General features: G+C 43.9%; 2 protein-coding genes across 5 annotated transcripts in view; one reads left to right on the plus strand and one right to left on the minus strand.

The window, feature by feature from the left end:
* The window catches only part of LOC104061825 (serine protease 55), a 67,631-nt gene extending 58,136 nt beyond the window's left edge, over positions 1-9,495 (plus strand). Inside the window, 2 exon segments of the mRNA XM_054062337.1 lie at positions 7,986-8,084; positions 9,435-9,495. The gene's annotated coding sequence lies outside the window, so the exon portion shown is untranslated.
* RP1L1 (RP1 like 1) overlaps positions 8,116-20,050 on the minus strand; it is a 43,032-nt gene continuing 31,097 nt past the window's right edge. For all 4 annotated transcript variants that reach the window (XM_054064044.1, XM_054064042.1, XM_054064045.1 and 1 more), the window contains exons 3-4: positions 17,341-17,506; positions 8,116-15,491 (exon numbers count right to left, since the gene is read on the minus strand). In XM_054064044.1, coding sequence (XP_053920019.1) covers positions 9,382-15,491; positions 17,341-17,506 — 6,276 coding nt within the window. In that variant the 3' untranslated portion in view covers positions 8,116-9,381. The remainder of the gene's footprint in view (positions 15,492-17,340; positions 17,507-20,050) is intronic.

Here is a 20,050-nt window from a genome sequence, read left to right on the forward strand (position 1 = left end):
TGCAGGAAAGTAATGTTACACTTCTGGAGCAAAATAATGCAGCTCCTGAATGTCTGATTTAGGAGCCTGATGTGTGCATGGGTTTGAGTTTTCCCATCTCATTCCTAACCCTGTGTTAGGAGAAGCACTTATCCCTGCCACTTATCAAGGAACCACTAAGCCCTGCAGTGTAAGTTCTCCACCTTCTAATTAAAGAAAACGGGGACATTGTAGGGCATATGCACAGCCTGCTTGGAAAATCTCCCTGCCCTCCAGAACAAAGCCTACTGAAGGAGTCTGAAGTCCAGAAATAACAACTAATGATGCCTTTCTGTAAGGTAGCTGGGATTCAAGTGGAGGTAAATATGGTGCTTGGTCAGCAAGGACCCACCAGAAAAGGAGGGGTTTTGCTCTTCAGAAGTGGGAGGAGTGTCTGCTTCGTATTCAAAGACTTCAGCTTTAGAAAGCTCATTTCTTTTATTTCAGTGTTTTACCCTTTTGTTTTCACTATGCTCTTCATCATCTTCCGCTGAACATTTCCTATTTAATGAACAAACAAAAAACCAAAACCAACATACATCAGGATCAATTTCTCTGACTTGTAAAAAAAAAAACCACCCAAAAGAGAGAGATGCACAGCCAAACATGCCATACAGCTATGTACACTCAAACACGCTGTACAGCTGTGCAGGTCTCACTTTGCCTCTTCACCCTCCTCAGTTCTGCTGAAAGACAGCAGCTGTAATCCCCTCCAAGTGGTGACAAGCATTATCTTTCCAGCCAGTAAAAATGTGACAGCTCTGGAGCTGGCTGGTAACGTGTTCCCGCGCTGTAAGGGGGAGAGGGAAGCTGCAAGACCAAACACGCATGTGAGTCATTCCAACCAAGGGGAAATGTAAACTTTGGAAGCAGTGCAAGTGCGGGAGAAGTAATTGTGAGCGATTCTTTACAGCTGCATGCTTTGTTCACGGATGCTCTGGGTGATCCTGGGGGAGACTGATGGAGGAAAGACATACCTTCTTCATAGAATCATAGAATGGTGTGGGTTGGAAGGGACCTTAAAGATCATCCAGTTCCAACCTCCCTGCTAGGGCAAGGACACTTCCTACCGGATCAGGTTGCTCAGAGCCCCATCCAACCTGGCCTTGAACACCTCCAGGGATGGGGCATCTGAAGCTTCTCTGGGCAACCTGTGCCAGTGCCTCCCCACCTTCTCAGGAAAACATTTCTTCCTAATATATCCTCTAGATCTTCCTTTTTTTCACCTTAAAACTGTTCACCCTCATACTGTCTCTGCACTCCCTGACACAGAGCCCCTCCCCAGCTTTCCTGGAGCCCCTTTCATTACTGGAAGGCTGCTCTAAGGTCTCCCCAGACCCTTCTCTTCTCCAGACTGAACAACCCCAACTCCCTCAGCCTGTCCTCACATGGGAGGTGCTCAAGCCCTCTGATTATCTTCATGATCCTCTCTGGACTTACTCTAAAATATTCAAGTCCTTCCTGTGCTGAGGACTCTAGAACAGAAAGCAGCACTCCAGGTGAGGTCTTGCAAGAGTGGAATGGAGGGGTAAAATTGTCTCCCTCACCCTGCTGGTCTCAGACTTCTTTTAAAATACGGAAAATACAATATTTTCTCTGGTTGTATTTCTCAGAAATGGCTGATGATAGTAGAGTAGAGGCAACAGCAACATCTGTCTCCTGGATCGACACTGTGACTTCTCTGAGCCCCTCTGAATCAGACTTTTTGTGAGCAGTCTGTATGGCTGCAGAGGCCCCAGTGCCTTGACAAGGATGTGCGCACACCTGAGTCACTGTCCAAACACAGAAGGTGACGAATAGAGACATGAGTGAGATAGGTGTCATGGTTTTCATGGTTTGATGATTGCTTTTTTTTTTTTTTGTTTTATTTGATTTCTCCTTACTGGTAGTCCAAGTAGTGCAAGTGCAACTTACTGACTAAACACGCATGGTGCGTGATGTTGACTATGCAAAAGCAGCTTTAAAATAAGCAAAGTCGACAACTGGAGGAGAAATTCTGGGAAATGTTTGCCCTTCCACCAACCTATGAAGTTGCAGCAGCATTTTTTTAGCAATAGCAGTGAAGGATGATCTTAGAGCCAACAAACACTTATAAAAAATTCCATGAGATGACTGACTTGAGTTGTTGCTTGGCAGAGTCTGGAGATCACCACTGAAAGCATTGTAAGATGCTTTTTGGATAGTTATGCTGGGATCAAACATTCCCGTATGAGGCATCTCCATCTGAGCAACTTGTCTAGATTCCCTGTGCACTCAGCAGAAACAGACCTGCTGAGAATGTAATTCATCTCCTCCTAAAATAGTTGGCTACAGCACTTCTTTGCCTCTCTCTCCCTGCTGGTTATAATGGGAGTCTGGATGGTGGGCTCAGAAGGTGACATCTTCACCAGAAATATTTAAAGTCAATGCTTTTCACTTCCAGTGTATATCTGAGATATACATTGGTGTGATCTTGCCGTGACGCCAAGATCAGGGCTATGACTACCCAGCTCCATGCATTTCTGAATCCTGCAAGAATCAATGCTTCAGAAAGAAGACATTTCACTCTGCTCCCTGTGAAATGAAAATGATTCTACGCATGACTCCGTACCTGTCAGTCACTGCCAACATGGCGAGAAACACACTGCAGGGCCACTGAGCAGCCATGCTGAGCCAGCTGTTCTCCTGCAGGGACTAACAGGCACTGAATAACAGGGTTTTATGAGCAGCAAACATCATTACCTTGGCATCTGGAATACCTCCCTTGCAGGCTTCAGTGAACCAAGGTGCATCAACCTTCACTGAATGTCCCTAGGCTGGGTTGGGCAGCCTGGTGGTACCTGTCCAACTTCCGAGTTGCAGGGGTAGTTCACTGGTAGAATTCAAACATTTGCTCAAAGTGCTTGGATTAGGATACTACATGGGCTTCACTCCTCCAGACCACAGTCCTGTGTCACATTTTGAATAATTGCAATGAGACCTTGTCTCTTCACGTTACCTGGAGAACCCAGGACCTAACATCTGATGCATATGCCTAGAGTTAGAGGTACAAGTTCAGTTCAGCAGCAACTTTCTCCTTGATGACTTTCCCTGAATTATAAATCAATGGATATAACTGTATTTTTCATATTTCTGACTCTGGACACCTTATAAAGTGTTTTTGGACTGCCTGTGGAAAGTTTGGAAAGATTCAATACAGAGTCAGAATACTGATGTCATGGAACATCACTAATCTGCCCTGCAGAAGCATTGTTTCTTTCTGACCCAGACAGTGAATGCTAGAGGGATTGCTGTGTGGGTGCTATTTTAACCCACAAGCAAAAGTCTAAACAAGAAGGATTCGGTAGGAATATCAAGTCTGTTGTGAATTGTGGGTGCTTGAATGCATTTGCAATAAAATCTAGCTTGTACAAGCAACGTTCACCTATGTGCAAAGTCCAGAGCTGAACACAACAGTTTCTGCTTGAACCTTCAAATAACACCTTAAAGAGTTTTAATGGTACAGATACTATAGGACTTGGAGCAGGGTTAATGTTCATCATGTACTCTAGATATGGGAATTAGACTTTTAGTGCAACACTGAGACCACAGAAAAAAAAGATAAGTCAGAGGAGTGTCAGAGGAGAATAATTTTTTTCCCATACATCTAAACAAAGTGAGTATTGACATTTACTTTTCACATTTAATTTTAACTTCGTACTTCATTTTTTTGAGACAGGATTCATTTACACAATTTTAGGTGTGGATTCTATGAATTGGGTTTTTCACAGACATGACTAATGCAGTTTAAAATGGCCTGTCGCAGCCCTGGCATTTACAAGGAACTTGTGATATGACTCTGGACCTACAAGAGATCTGAGATATACACTGGCGTGACCACTTCAGAGCAACACTGGGGTGTGATAGTGTAGTTCTTAGGCTCTCTCAGCTGGCACTAAACTTTCATGTTTAAACAACTACATAGATCCAAACCTGTTTGAAAGCTAGTAATCTCAGGTTTGGAGATGTCTATAAAGAAAACATGGAACTGAGACTGGCAGATGAGACAAGATATCAAACTTTGAGGTAGGTTCAGGGTTCAACTGGGTTGCATCTAGAAAGAGACCTAGTCCCACCTGAGATGTCTAGGAAACCCAAGATGTCCACATGAGGCTAACAGATGAGGTTGCCCTTTTTTTCAGGAAGGCCCATATCTTTCTTCTGTGTCTTGAGGATGGTGTCATTGTCTTGGACTCCCTAGAGGACCTCAAATAACACTGTAAGCCTTTGTGAGGGCAGCTCAGCTGAGATCTTGCTCTCCACTGACTACTCCACATAGGTTCCCATTTCTCAGCACCTAAAAGTAAATATGAACATCTGAAGTTCAACCCAATTCTTAATTGGAGTGAAATAAATTTTATCTCTGGAAATCGACAAGTTGACTGAGAGTTTAGGAACGTCTCCCTAATAAGAAGTGATAAGGTGAGAGGAAATGGCCTTAAGTTGCGTCGAGGGAGTTTTATATTGGAAGGGACCTCCAAGATCATGTAGTCCAACTCTCCTGCTGAAGCAGATTCACCTGGAGAAGGTTGCACAGGAATGTTTCCAGGTGAGGTCTGATTGTCCCCAGAGAACGAGACTCCACAACCTCCCTGAGCAGCCTGTTCCAGTCCTCTGTCTCCCTTGCAGCAAAGAAGATTTTTTGAACAGGAAGGTGGACCTTGTACTCGTTTGTATCCATTGCCCCTTTTCCTGTTGTTGGGAACCACTGAAAAGAGTTTGTCCCCGTCTTCTTGACACTGACTGGAGGATCAGGCCCAAAAAGTTGTGGTGAACGGAGTTAAATCCAGTTGGCAGCCATCACAAGTGGCGTTCCCTAGGACTCAGTGTTAGGAACAGTCTTATTTAATATTTTCATCAATGATCTGGGGAAGGGGATTGAGTGCTACTTCAGTAAGTTTGCAGATGATGCCAAGTTGTGTGGGAGTGTTGATCTGCTTGAGGGAAGGAAGGCCCTGCAGAGGGATTTGGACAGGCTGGATTGATGGGCCAAGGCCAATTGGATGGGGTGCAACAAGGCTCAGCATTGGGTCACAACAACCCCATGCAATGCTCCAGGCTTGGGGAAATGTGGCTGGTAAGCTGCCTGGCACAAAAGGACCTGGGGGTGCTAGTTGATAGCCAGCTGAATATGAGCCAGCAGTGTGTGCAGGTGGCCAAGAAGGCCAACAGCATCCTGACTTGGATCATACATGGTGTGGCCAGCAGGAGCAGGAGAGGGATCATGTACTGGGTGCTGGTGAGGCTGTGCCTTGAATCCTGTGTTCAGTTTTGTGTCCCTCAGTACAAGAAGGGTGTTGAGGTGCTAGAGTGTGTCCAGAGAAGGGCAACAAAGCTGTAGAAGGTCTGGAGCACAAGGGATTATGAGGAGCAGCTAAAGTAATTTGGGCTGTGCAAGTCTGGAGAAGAGGAGGCTGAGGGGAGCTCCCTGAAAGGAACTTGTGGTGAGTTTGATGCTGATCTCTTCTCCCAAGTAGCAAGAAATAGGACAAGAAGAAATGGTTGCAAGTTGCATCAGGGTAGGTTTAGACTGGATATTAGGAAAAATTACTTCACTGAAAGGGTTGTCAAGCATTGGAAGAAGCTGCCCAGGGAATCATAGAATCATAGAATCACCAGGTTGGAAAGGACCCACTGGATCATCGAGTCCAACCATTCCTAACACTCCCTTAAACCATGTCCCTAAGCACTTCATCAATCCGTTCCTTAAACACCTCCAGGGAAGATGACTTGACCACCTCCCTGGGCAGCCTGTTCCAGTGCCCAATGACTCTTTTTGTGAAGACTATTTTTCTGATATCCAGCCTGAACCTCCCCTGGCGGAGCTTCAGGCCATTCCTTCTTGTCCTGTCCTCAGTCACTTGGGAGAAGAGTCCAGCTCCCTCCTCTCCACAACCTCCTTTCAGGTAGTTGTAGAGAGTAAGACTTGTTCTCCAGCTCCCTCACAGCTTCGTTGCTCTTCTCTGGACATGCTCCAGAGCCTCAACATCCTTCTTGTGGTGAGGGGCCCAGAACTGAACACAGTACTCAAGGTGCGGTCTCACCAGTGCCGAGTACAGAGGGAGAATCACCTCCCTGGACCTGCTGGTCACACCATTTCTGATACAAGCCAAGATGCCATTGGCCTTCTTGGCCACCTGGGCACACTGCTGGCTCATATTCACCAGCTGTCAACCATTACCCCCAGGTCCTTCTCCTCTGTACAGCTCTCCAGCCACTCTTCCCCCAGTCTGTAGCACTGCATAGGGTTGTTGTGCCCCAAGTGCAGGACCCGGCATTTGGCCTTGCTGAACCCCATGCCATTGGCCTCAGCCCAGCAGTCCAGCCTGTTAAGATCTCTTTGCAGAGCCCCCTACCCTCCATCAGATCCACACTTCCACCCAGCTTAGTGTCATCCGCAAACTTGCTGAGGGTGCACTCAATGCCTTCATCCAGGTCATTGATAAAGACATTGAACAGGGCTGGACCCAGTACTGAGCCCTGGGGAACCCCACTTGTGACTGGCCTCCAGCTGGAGTTAACTCCATTTACCACCACTCTCCGGGCCCGGCCATCAACCAGTTTTCAACCCAGGAGTGTGTGCGCCCATCCAGGCCAGAGGCTGACAGTTTCTGAAGCAGGATGGTGTGAGAAACTGTGCCAAAGGCTTTACCGAAGTCCAAGAAGACTACATTCACAGCCTTTCCCCCATCCAGTAGTCGAGTCATTTTGTCACAGAAGGCGATCAGGTTAGTTTGGCAAGATATGCCTTTTGTAAACCCATGTTGACTGGGCCTGATCACCCGGTTCTCTTGCATGTGCTTCATGATAGCACTCAAGATTACCTGTTCCATGACTTTCCCTGGCACTGAGCTCAGACTGACAGGCCTGTAGTTCCCTGGATCCTCCCTGCAACCCTTCTTGTAGATGGGCCCAACATTAGCCAGCCTCCAGTCTAGTGGAACTTCCCCAGTCAACCAGGGAAGTGGTGGAGTCTCCATCCCTGGAGGTATTTAAAAGACGTGTAGATGTGGTGCTTAGGCACATGGCTTAGTGGTGGACTTGATGGCGTAAGGTTTGCAGTTGGACTCAATGATCTTAAAGGTCTTCTCCAAACTAAATGATAATGGTGACAATAACCTAAACGATTGTGGGCTCATGATCAAGTGGTGGGCCTGACCATGGATGCTATCAGGTCACTCACAAATTTGAAATGTGCTGCAATCAAGTAAGCAACATTAGTAAATGCTACCTGGAATAGAATGTGGTGGCTGAATTTTTGATATGGTGAGGCCTGGCAAATTGACTGTAGCGGACCACTGCCACAAACACGCCAAGGCAAGTGCTGTGTACTCACCATGGTGAAAGCATGAACTGCTTCACTAGAGACATCCTGTAAACCATATCAGTACCCGAAACACCAACTTAGGCCTCGAAAGGCAGATTTTGTGGTGACGTGGTGCCCCGGGAGGAACTGAATCAAAAAATGGAACCTATTTCCAAAATAACCTCGTAAGCTCCTGGGCAAAGGAACATGGAATTGGGTGGATATTTCACACCTCCTATCATTCACAAGCCCCTGAAAGACTAAGAAATATAATGGACTGTTAAAGACCATGTCAAGAGCTTTGAGCAATGGGGCATGGTAGCATTGAGGTACAAATTTAATAGAAACCATTTGGCTGGCTAGCACCAGAGGATCTGCTAACTGTCCTGGTCCTACACAAACAAACTCCCTACATACTGTGGGAAGAGAGAAGGGCCCCATTGTGCACACAGGGGGCTAGGGAAGGCAGTGTGGATTCCTTCTTCCATGGGAAAAGGCAAACATATTTGTGAGTTTGTCTTCTCTGAAGCACTGGGAGGTACCCTGTGGGTAATGCAGAAGGATCGGGAGACCCAATGTGTGCCTCAAGGAAATTCAAACTTCAGCAGAAAAAATAATATGTGATGTGATTTGTATGTTGTAGGAAGTAATATAACAGGAAAGACCTGAACCGTTCAAGAGTGAGTTTCACAAGCAATCAGATGGAGTGCAAGAATGGATGACCCGAACCAAGCTGGTGCTGGTGCGCAACAATCAAAAATCAAAAATCCTGTCCTGAACATCCACCCTGACAGATGGGGTCCAAGTCATAGCCTGTTCTTACAAACATGTGGAGGAGTGGAGGAAGCCCATGGACTGAGAGAGTAATATCTATCTGTTAAAGGACAGGGGATAGTAGTTAATGAGAACGTATAAATCTGTATGTTGGGTCTAAAGTTGCTTTAAGTTGTAAGTGTTGTTAAAAAAACCCCAAACAATAATGAGAATGAAATACAACATTGTTGTTAGATATAGAGATATATATGTATTAAATTATGTAGGACCTGAGTATGCAAATGCTACGGAATAATGAGTGGAGATTGCATTGGGTCTGGCTGAGATAGTGTTAATTTTCCCCGTAGTACCCTCATGGCGTTGTCCTTTGTACTGATAACTAGAAAGGTGTTGATAGCATCATACAGTGTCTGCTCAGCAATAAAAGCTAGGAGAAAGAAGGGGTGGGTATTTGTTATTACAATTTTTGCCTACTGAAGCTACCTCTACATGTATTGACGCCGTACTTCCACAGAAACGGATGGACATCAGCTGCTGATGGCAAATAGAGAAGAAAGCTTTTGTTTTCCTATGTTTTGCTTTATTAAACTGCATTTATCTTGTCCAACAAGGTTTATTCCATCTTATATTCTCCCCTCCCTGTTCTGCTGAGGAGAGGAATGATAGACCACCTTGGTGGGCACCTGACTTGCAGCCAAGTTCAACCCATCACATTTGGGAAAAGACTGATATTTCAGACCCCTTTTCTGAGTACAAAGAGTGTGGCGTAGGGTAGGGTATGGGGAAAATGAATATACATCTCTGTGGGCTCTGACCAGACTTTGGCAATGAATCCAGATTTTTTCATGTTTCTATGGATTGGCAATCTTTCCAGGAAAATGGCATGCAACAGACAAAAGGCATCCTGAAGTCATTCAGAGACGATGCCCAGCAGAGCCACAGATCACTCAAGCAGCAAATAGAATAGCTTAAAGAGTGAGAACAAGAAAATATCACAATTACAACAGCCTCCCCTTTCCTTGTACCACTTTTCTATAGAAACCACTAAATTTTAACGGGTTTACTGGCCCTCTAGAAATGAGGGCAGGTAATTGCAATGTTACTCACAGCATTCAAGATCAAGTTTACCACACTTAACTCAGAAGAAAAGCCAATTATGATGGCTCGACTCACTGAAGAAACTGTAATATGTAATGAAAATATACTTTAAAAAAAAAAAAAAGAAAAGAAGAAAGAAAAGAAAAAGCAGTTTTTCATAAGCAGTTCTAGAAGTCCAGGTCATCCTGGTCAATCTCATCAGAGTTTTCTTTCTTTTTAGAAGCCTGGACTTCATCAGTGTGTTCAGCCTCCTTTGGATCTGCATTTGCATCTGCAGCATCTGCCTGGTCCTCATCTCCCAAAGGATCAGTGAATGAAGAACCTTTGTCATCTTCTTCCTCACTGTCAGGATACATCTGTGAGGGTTTGCTACTCTCATCATTTTGACCCTCTTCATCGATGTGGTTACTTGTGGGGTTATTGTCATCTTTGCATTCCTCATCATCTTCATCTTCAGATCCCTTCTGGGATTCCTGTGAGAAGTTTCCCACAGAAGAGTAACAAGAAAAGGCGGCTGCTTTGTTCAGAGTTTCATGTTTTTCATGTGCTTTGTCAGGGTTGTCACAGATAGATTCCTCATTTTTCTCAGCATTTTTTTCATCTCCTTCACCGTTGTTTTCCTCCTCAGCTGAACATGCCTCCTGTTCTGACTCTGGATTTGCATCTTCCACTGCATCATCTTCATCCTGCTCAGCTTCTCCACTTCCTTCTGCAGCATCTCCTTCAGGATTGTTGTCAGTTTCACAGCCATCAGCATCTCCTCTGCATTCAGATGTCTCTTCTTCGTCATCAGCCTCAACGTCCTCATCGTCTGGCTCCTCTGCTTCTTCAGCTTCATTGTCAGCTTCATCTGCAGCTACAGATTTCTCTTCAGCTTCCTGCTCTTCATTTTGACTTTCTTCTTCTTGTTCTTCCTCTTCCTTGTTTGCTTCCTCCTCCCCTTCCTCCACTTCTTTCTCCTCCTCTTCTGGATTTTCTTCCTTTTCTTCTATTTCCTGCTCCTCCTCTTTTGTTTCTTCCTCATCTTCTTTAGCTTCTTCACCCTCCTTTGTTACTTCTTCCTCTTCCTCTTCCTCTTCCTCTTCCTCTTTTGTTTCTTCCTCTTCCTCCTCTTTTGCATCTTCCTCCTTCTCATCAGCTTCTTCCTCCTCCTCTTTTGTTTCTCCCTCCTCCCCCTCATTTGTTTCTTCCTCCTCCTCCTTCTCTTCCTCCTCTTTTACTTCCTCTTCCTCCTTTGTTTCTTCTTCTGCTTCCTGTTTTACTTCCTCATCATCTTTCTCTTCTGTTTCTCCCTCTGATTCCTCTTTTGTTTCCTCCTCTTCTCCTGCCTTCATAATTTCTTCTTCCTCTTTCTCTTCTTCCTCTTCCTCCTTTGTTTCTTCTTCTACTTCCTCATCATTTTTCTCTTCTGTTTCTCCCTCTGATTCCTCTTTTGTTTCCTCCTCTTCTCCTGCCTTCATAATTTCTTCTTCCTCTTTCTCTTCTTCCTCCTCTTTTGCTTCTTCTTCCTCTTGTCTCTCTTGCGTATCTTCCCCCACTTCTTCAGCTTCTTCGTCTTTAACTTCATCCTCCATGTCATGATTTTGACTCTCTGATAGTTCACATCCTTCTCCATCTTCATTCAACACTGAGCTGCCCACTTCATTTACTTCTGGCTCCTTTTCTTCATTGCCTTCCATTTCTGTTTCACTTGGCTGGAGTTCACCCTCATCATTCTCATTTGAATTGCCATTTTCTCCTGCTTCTTTCACAGAACTGCTGGCAATTGTTTCGATGTCCTGGGCTGCTTCTGAGACACAGGCTTCTTCATCATTTTTCTTCAACCTCAGGATTTGCTGTAAATCAAATGCTTTCATGACTGGGGCATTTGTGGCCACCACTGGGTTTCTTGTGGGCTTGGAAGCTATTTTTTTCCTCACACAAGAGTCACATGGGCAGTATTCCTCCTCACTTGTTTGTTTACTGATACTGGCCTCAAAAGCTGCACTAAATGCCGTATCTTCCTCCATGTCAAACGATAAGTCTGTTGTGTCCTCTAGCCTGCTCTGAGTTCCATTCTTGTCACTGAAGAGTGACTTTTTACGCATAGTCTGCAATCGCCGTCTCCTCTGCTCGGTTTGGAGGGTTGACTCACGCTTCAATGGTTCATCTGGAGGTCTTGGAATCTTCTTCCCTGCTCTAGTTTTGATCTTCCTAAGCTCCTTCTCTATGCTTCTTTGTATCCTTTTGCTCACTTCCTCCTTCAGCTCCAGTATCATTTCATCCATCTGCTGATTATTCTGCAGGTTCCATCTCACTTTGAACTCATTCATGGCACTGACATAGTGAGTCATGAACTCTTTCTCGATTTTCTTGAGGAGTCTCAGGACCCAGACTGGATCTGGATCCACTGAGTTTGTCTGGACAAGGGATGTACCCACACTAGTGGCCACATTGGCGCTGGGCTTTGGGTCATTTGATGACTGTTTTTCAAGTTGCTCTTCCAAATCACCTTTCAGTTCTGTCCCACAATCGGCATCATTGACACTTGTAGCATCGGTAGTGGCTCTCTGATCAGCTTTCTCATTAATATCTTCTTTTGTGAGTTCATTGTTTACAGCTTCAGCTTCTTCTTGATCTCCATTTTCAGTTAGTTTGCTGTCTTCTTCATTTTCATTTTTTTCCCCTTCCTCCTGACCATTTTCACAGTTACTGCACTGTTCCTTCTCATCCCCTTCTGCCTCCTGAATTAGAGATTCCTCCCTAGTAGGCTGCACATTTTCTTCACCTTTTGATTTTGAGCAGGCTGTCGAAGGTCGGGATGACTGCTCTTCCTCTTTAATTTTCTCCTGATCTTCAGTCAGTTCAGTGCCAGCGTCTACATTTCGCACTTGTCCAGCTGATTTGAATTCAGCAGTTTTCTGTGCCGCTAAAGTGCAGTCCCTGGCACCAGCTGCACTCTCTTCTCCTGAGCCACCAGAACCACTGCTAACATCAACCCCAGAGGAGGACATGGGAGTGAAGTCGTAATCTATAGACTTTGGGGCTTTAAACCCAGAGGCTGGATTTACCTTCTCACTTGTCTCTTGACCTAAAATTGGACCACTTTTTTCAGCTGTGCAGCCAAACCACAGGGCTTGAAAAATATTTAGCAGCTCCATATACCTTGGCTTATTCAAACGGTTTGATTTATCTGAGGGATCTTCTGACGCTTCATCAAGGAGCTGGAGACTGGCAAGACAAGTTATCAAAATGTTGGCAGAGTTACTTAATTTTCTCCCCATAGTAGGGGATACTTCAGGCAAACTGTTTGATCGGTCAAATTTTGTTTCATGTTTCGAACTAAGCAAGGCCTTCATGATCTGGACAGAAGTCTGGACAGAGGTCGGCAGGTCTCTTCTGTTGTTGTTTTGGCTGGATGTAACTGACTGGCTGCATTTTGCCTGGTCAGCCTTGCCAGCTTCAGACACAGTCTCACAAGTTTGTTCCTGATTCATACATTCTTCAATCTCTTCATTGACAGAAGCGTCTTCTGCTGTTTCTTTTCCTACTTCGTCCTTTGCCTCATTTTCAACCTCCTCCACATTCTTTTGCTCAGCTTTTTCATCCTCTGAGATTTCCTCAGCATTTGTACAGTGTGATACCTCTGTGGTGGCCTCTGCACATTCCTCTTCTGCATCATCCTCCATTTCGTATTTCATAAGCAATGTTTCTGAAGGGATTTTACTTAGCCATTCTTGCACAACTTCTTCTGGAGATGTATTTGGTAGAGTAGATGGCATCAAATCACTCCCTTCTTCCTGTGTGCCTGTGCCTTCTAACTCTTCCTCCACATTTGTATTGCAAACGTCACAAATCTCTTTATTCTTCTTATCATTTACTTCGGTTGCAGCTGATTTAGACCCATAAGAAGTTGCTTTGGAGGAATCTATGATTTCTTTTGCCTCTTTTCCTGTGGTCAACACTGATTCAGAACCCATGCTGCTAATGGAGGAATTTTTCAACATGGTTGTATGTATTTTTCTGCTCTTTGGCTTCCCTTTTGGAGGGGCAGGGCAATGCATGCTGGGTACTGACAAAGTGTCAGGCAATGATGCTTGGCTAGAGTTTGATGTCTTCACATGAAGATTTCTAGCTTTAATCCGCCTTGATTTTGAAGACTGAGATATATTTGATTGTGAACACTGATCATTGCTTTCCTGAGATATCTGGGTCAACAAGTGTTTATCTTTTATTTCAGACTTTGAAGAGACTCTTGAAGAGACGCTTGAAGGCTTTCCATTCCTAATCCCAGTCTCAGCTTTTGAACATATGCTTTCACTCACACTTCCTTGTCTTGAAGAAGGGGTCTCTGAATTAATCTTGGAATGACCTTCTCCAGCTTTTCCATTAGGGCTTGAAACACTTGAGCAGAGAGATGATGGCTTGCTATTTTCTTCTCTGTGACTTCTCTTCTTTGAGCCTTTTGAAGATTCACTGTAGCCATTGGTGGTACTTTTCAAGCTTTTCTCCTCAGTAAAACCTGCAATTGCCTCTGCTTCACTAGTAGATGAAATGTTTGATTGAAAAGATCCTGAATTATGAGACATGGGGTCTCCAACAGATTTTTTCTTGATTTCACATGAGCTTTTGGAGTAATTAGATGCCCTGCTGCACGACCTCAGATCATCTGCATGTAGGGAATTCTTCTTTTTATTTGGAGTGGATTCAAGTGAAGACACAGACATTTCAGACTTTGCATCCAAATGAACATGGCTGTGCTTGCTCTTTTTGGATCCTCTGGAAGAGCAAGAGGCATTGCACAGAATGATCTCATCACTGTCACTTCTCTTGCTATTCCTGCCACTAGCTCTGGAATGGGAAGTTCCTTGTGTAGAGCATCGTTCACCTTCACTGCTCTCACCTCTAATTGATTGGCTGGGCTTTGTTTTTGCTGACACTGAGCTGACTTCATTTATTTCATTTTCTTCTTGTTCTCCTTCAACCTCTTCAACCTCTTTTTTAGGGCATGACTCACTGGAGAAGGAGGAGACAACTGCATTGTCATCAGAGTGGTCATCCTGTTCACTCCTTGCTTTTGGTGTGGTACAGTTACTAGACTTACTGTGCACACTGTCGGCAGGAGTGAGGCACCTAGTGTCATCTTCTTGATTTGCCTTCTGGAGGCTGCAGGAGGACATGCTTCTACCCCCACTACTTGTTTCCTCACATCGATTCTTCTTGCTCTCTCTGGACTGCAGAGAGGACCTTGACATGACACTCCCAACTCTGCTGCTTTCCTGCTCTTCCACATCATCCTTTAAGCACTTCACAGAGGAAACTTCAAAACAATTTTCTTGTTCATTTTGTGAATTGGTTTTGCTGGCCTCATGGTCTTCAGGGACATCTTGAGTATCCAGGTTGTTTTCACAGCTTGAATGTGACATTAAACCCAAGGATGAAGGTCTCTTACTGTGGCTCGTGCTTGTCCGAGTGTATTCTTGCTGGTCTTCTCCATTGGAAGCACCTGTAGATAAATCACTTCGACACCTACACTTTTTAACAGATCTATATGACACTCTGTTCTCTACAGTTTCTGAGTAGGATGAGGACTCTTGCACAATGTGCTCAGAATATTCTTCACTGGATGTGGTGTGGAGGCTATCCACAGAAGCGATTTTTTTGTGGACTACTCTCCTCCGGGAAGATGTGCTGGAGCATGATGACCGTGCGTGCCAGGTGCTTCGTACACTGGGCTCTTCCCTCTGGGAGGTGTGCATGGGATTCTTCCAGATGTCATAGTCCTGATGTTTCTTGCCACAGCTATGGCAATGAGCCTCATCACATTCTGATTCCTCAAGTTTTGACATGTAAGAATCAATGTCACCAGGATATAATGACTCATCTGCCTCTGAGCTGGCTTCTGGGTTCATTTTCTGTATGGGGTCTACTCCACTGTCCTCCTCTATGCCTAACTCTTCACAAGGCATCTGGTTCATCAGATTGGACTTTTTTATCTGGGTGGACCACTGCAAAGTCTCATCATTTAGCAGGCGGAAGCGGACCTTCATCTCAACAGACAAGCTACCATCCTTGTTCACGTGTACTCGTTTTTCTATGTCATCATTGACCAAGGAATGGACCAGGTCCCCAGGTTTTGGATGTGAACAACTGTTTGAGAAAGGTGCACCGTTGTCTGGAGAGGCAGCAAGACCATTAGGATAAGACTTTTCTGACGATAAAGAAAATCTCATTGACCTATTGCTTGATGCTGACCGTGGATGGATAACACTTTTTCTGGCTTTCAGTCCAAAGTCCACTGGAGTTTGAAATTAAAAAAGAAAAGAAAGATGGAAAGAAATGTTAACTCATATAAAGTTGACACAATATATATAGATCAAGCCCTCAAACTAATGAGTACTGATAGTATTACTTTAAAGCTTAGCCTGTGTCAGTTGGCATAATTTGAAAATTTAGCTTCAACTTAGGGCCATAAATGTTGTTTTGTATGAATAGTCCATGTTAAAATCTCCTATACCTTAACTTTGTTACTTTTTTAATTGAAATTGTAACACACTTTTTCTGTTGTATTATGTGCAAGGGAGGAAGAACAATAAATACATATACACAAAGCAACTTTCTCTTAACTTTTCAGTATTTTATCACATTGCAAATACATAGTTTTATTTAACTGTACATGTTTTCATTCTTCTTATTCAGTCAAGGGAATACACATGGAAAAGTAACCTTCTTCCTCAGGCAGAGGTCAAGGGTCACACATTTAGTGTGCATCATCTACTTCTGGACTTGCATGCCAGGAAACACACATGTGGCCATGTAGAGCACAGCAGCATTCAGTCGCTGCAGGGATGTACCACCATGAAGAATTATAAAGCTTGTTAAACGATAGACACAAAATGAATTCTAAGCTGGTGATTGTTACAGAGAGCAATGTTGGCAGTTATACAGGAAATCAGTGACAGAAAGGAAATTATATGAATTGTAATCCAAAGTGCATATCTGTGGCCCAATGGAGTGATCTGCATAGATTTCTTGATGTCCTAGACCCTTCATTTCAAATGGAGTACATTGCTATCATGCTGTCTTGCAAGATATGAATCTATCTTGTTCACACTACATACGTTAGTTCAAAGTTTACTTTGATATATGTAGAAAACCACATGCCTCTGTAAGCAAATGCACATGCAGCTGAATGGAGGGCATTTTAGGAAGAAGTATTGAACACAGAGCACATGAACCAAGATCAATAACACATGAAAAAGCTTCTATGTAATCATCCCTATGTAGCTGAATGGACACGTTTGCTCAGTTTCTTTCAATGGACAAAAAGCTTCAGTTTATTCCCACTGCTCCCTCCCCTTTTTGGTGTGTCAGGCAACGAGTGTCCTTATATTTCTACAACTAGTTGTCTACACACGAGTGAATCTTTCCTGGGTCTTGGTATTGACAGTGGAGAGAAGGAGGTGCACTGCCAAAGCATACATGATTTCATCCTAAAACAAATCCCTGCTATAAGTGATATGAATTGCCCTCTGAAAATGGTAAGTTTCTCTTCACAGTCTACCAAAAATGTCTGGTTTAATTACCTGTGACCTTAAATAACTCCTGATAAAATGCCTAAGAAATATCATCCTGAATAACCCATACTATACTCCTTCCTGAACATAACCCCTCCATAAAAAGGTGCTTTGTTCCCAGCAGGCTACGCTGCAGCTGTAACCTGCAGGACAAAAGCAGGCCATCCTCTGATGTAGGCAAATGCAGAAGTGCGGGCATTATATGACAGACAGAGAAAGGAATAGAGAATTCGTGGGAAATCTCAAGGGTTTAGGGAGTCTCAGAAGCAGACACAGGAAAGGAGGGAGTCCTGGAAGGAAAAGGAGATACAGAGATATAAAAGTGGAAGGGAAGTCAGCCAGACACAAGGAACATGTAAAAGAAAGACTGGAGGGTGAAGGGAGGAAATCCTAGAAGGAAACCAGGGAAAAAGAAGGGGAGGATGGAAAGGCCTGGGAGGCAGAAAGAGGGAAGTACATTTTCCACATGAAATCTACACATTGAGGCTGCACAATAGATGCCTGTAATCTCCATGTTTTGGGACACAGGCCTGGAGATGACTGTGCAATATGCCTATAAGTTTTTCTTACTTTCATTGTTTCCATTGACATTGTTGCCGTTGGAACGGGGAGCCAGGTCAGGCAACTTCTCCACTGAGTGTTTCCTCGAATTCTCCATCAATACAGGTTTAAATGGCTCCCGGCCAACACACACCAGCATGCTGGGACAGTGAAGCAGAGCCTGCATACTGTCGATCTAGAAAGAGACAAGCAAGTGAATCACCATAAGCTGATAGAGCAGAGCTAGACCTTTTCAGGCCCAGAATCCACTGACATTTAGTTGTCACCTAAAATAACATAAACATCATTCCAGCAAACGTACCAGAGCCTGTTGGCAAGATCTGTTGTAGTATTCTACTATCGAAAGAGAAGCCCTGCTATGTTTTAATCAGATCTCCGATGATAGGGAAGGGGTGGGAGAGATTGCCTAAGGGGGGAGATATGTCATTTATTACAAGTTCTTACATTCTCTGGGAAAGATTTAAGCATAATCAACGTGGTAGTGAGGAAGGAGAAGCAATTGAAGGCTTTTCAGTTTCTCTTACAGATAATTATACTCTAATTCTTCTAATTCCTGTATGGGACAGCAATTATTAGCTGTTAAATGCTTCATTCCAGACTGATCATTTGTTCTCTTCTTTTTTCTGCTCAGGCAGGGTCAAGAACTGTTTTTCCCCTAATATCACTTGATATGCTGTCTCAAATATTGCCTCAAGTATTGCCTCAATGCTAGACAATGTGCGACATTGTCCCTCCGTATAGGAAGTGTCTGTGAAGGACGCTGTTCATCCACAAGAACCGAGGCTTGCACACTGCTTCTTCATCTTCATCACATGGTGTGTTTCTGGATTACATACCTAGTCCTTTACGTCAGCTGCAGCAAGTAACACAGAGCAGAGTTAGACGTGGAAGAATGTAACTTCTTCTGGGAAACTGGGGCTGTTTAGTATAGAGAAAAGGAAGCTGAGGGGAGACCTTATCACCCTCTCCAACTACCTGAAAGGAAGTTGTAGTGAGGTGGGTGATGGTCTTTTCTCCCAAGTAACATGAGGCAAACAGCCTCAAGTTGTGACACGGGAGGTTTAGATAGGGCATTAGGAAATACTTCTTTCCCAAAAGAGTGGTGAAGCACTGGCAGAGGCTGCCCAGGGCAGAGGTGGAGTCCCCATCCCTGGAAGGGTTCAGAAAACATGCAGCCACGGCTCTTCATGATGTGGTTTAATAGGCATAGTGGTGTTGGGCTGACAGGTGGACTGGATGATCTTAGAGGTCTTTTCCAACCTTAATGATTCTATGATTCTATGATTTTACTCAAATGCATCATTTACCTAGGAATTAAAGGAGCAGGAATGAGTCTTGTGATGAGCACTGGCTAGACAAAGCCTTGATCCCTCTTACATCTTGCTTCTGCAGTCCCTTATTTGTGACACTGATGTTAGTGCTTGCTGTCTTCTAAAGGAATGGAAGGGCTTTCTTGCTGTCTAAGACGTCTTTAGAGAGGCCAACATCTGGCAGCTTTGCGCTGTCGGAGCTCTCCACAATCCAGCTAGGAGGTTTCTCCTTCCTCAGGCTGCTATATCAGAAGGATATCTTTAGAGCATGTAAGTACTTACCAATGAGAAGTTACCATAAAATGGGCTACCAAGATATTAGCTATTGCTTGTGGTGGGCTGAGCACTGTCTCACCCATAAGGTGCATCATGACCTCACTGTGCCACTTAATCATCAGCCCTTTATCTAGCAATTTGTATGGAAGAGAACAAATCTCACAGGAGCTGTGATGACAGTTCTGCAGTTGTCACACGTGCCTGGCATAACTGAGCATGAAGAGAGGACCTCATTCTCTGAGTATTGCTACAGCAAAGGAATGAAGAATCAGGCCCCCTTCAGAGCCCAAGCCCTTAGTCTGTGAAATGCCTCTGGGCTTTTCTGAGATTAGTTTGTACCAATAGGACTTTGAGAGGTACTAAGATAATGGTGCTGAATGTTGTGCAAATAAGAGGAGGGCAAAAATGTGGAGGGTGAAAGAATAAGAGAGACAGACAAAATCATACTCAAGATCCAGTTAAACACCTGTGATAATTTTTCTCAGAGTAAAGCATAGACTATCGACTTCTTAGTGGGAAGGCACTAAAATCCATTCATCTTCCCATTGTATTTTATTTATTGTTCGCACTATGACAACATCTGGAACATGAGGCCCATCGGGTTTGGTGCTGTATCTTCCCAACCCCCCCAGTAAGTGAGGCTCTGCTGTCTAAAGCTCACATCAAGCACCACTGCGTGTGAAACAACGAAACTTCTGAGCCTATGTGACGAGCACCATGAAATAGAAACAGAAAATAACCCACAAATCTCTGTCTATCTGCGTCAACTCCTTGTCATTTGTCAATAAATCCACATTTAGTCCATGTATTTCTAAAGGAAACATCTTTCAAGCTCACTCGAAAAGCTTATAGAAAACCTATAATTTAATAAATAACAATATTTTAAGTAGGGTTTTTTCCACCTGTATGTTTCTTTTCCTTCTTTATTTTCCTGTTCTTTTTTCCTTTTTTTTTTTCATTCCTTTAGTGATATCGTTCACTGTGTCCTCATACAGGTAGAAAAAAAGTAGCAGTATAAAAGGAGAAAAAGAAAAAAAGAAAGTGGGAAAGAAGAAAGAAAAATAGATATGAAATCCTTCCTGATCTTAATGTAAAATGCAGTTTAGGAAAAAATCTGTCTTGCAAAGGACATT

The sequence above is a fragment of the Cuculus canorus genome, chromosome 3 (assembly GCF_017976375.1).
Source record: "Cuculus canorus isolate bCucCan1 chromosome 3, bCucCan1.pri, whole genome shotgun sequence".
NCBI classification, from domain to species: Eukaryota; Metazoa; Chordata; class Aves; order Cuculiformes; family Cuculidae; genus Cuculus; species Cuculus canorus.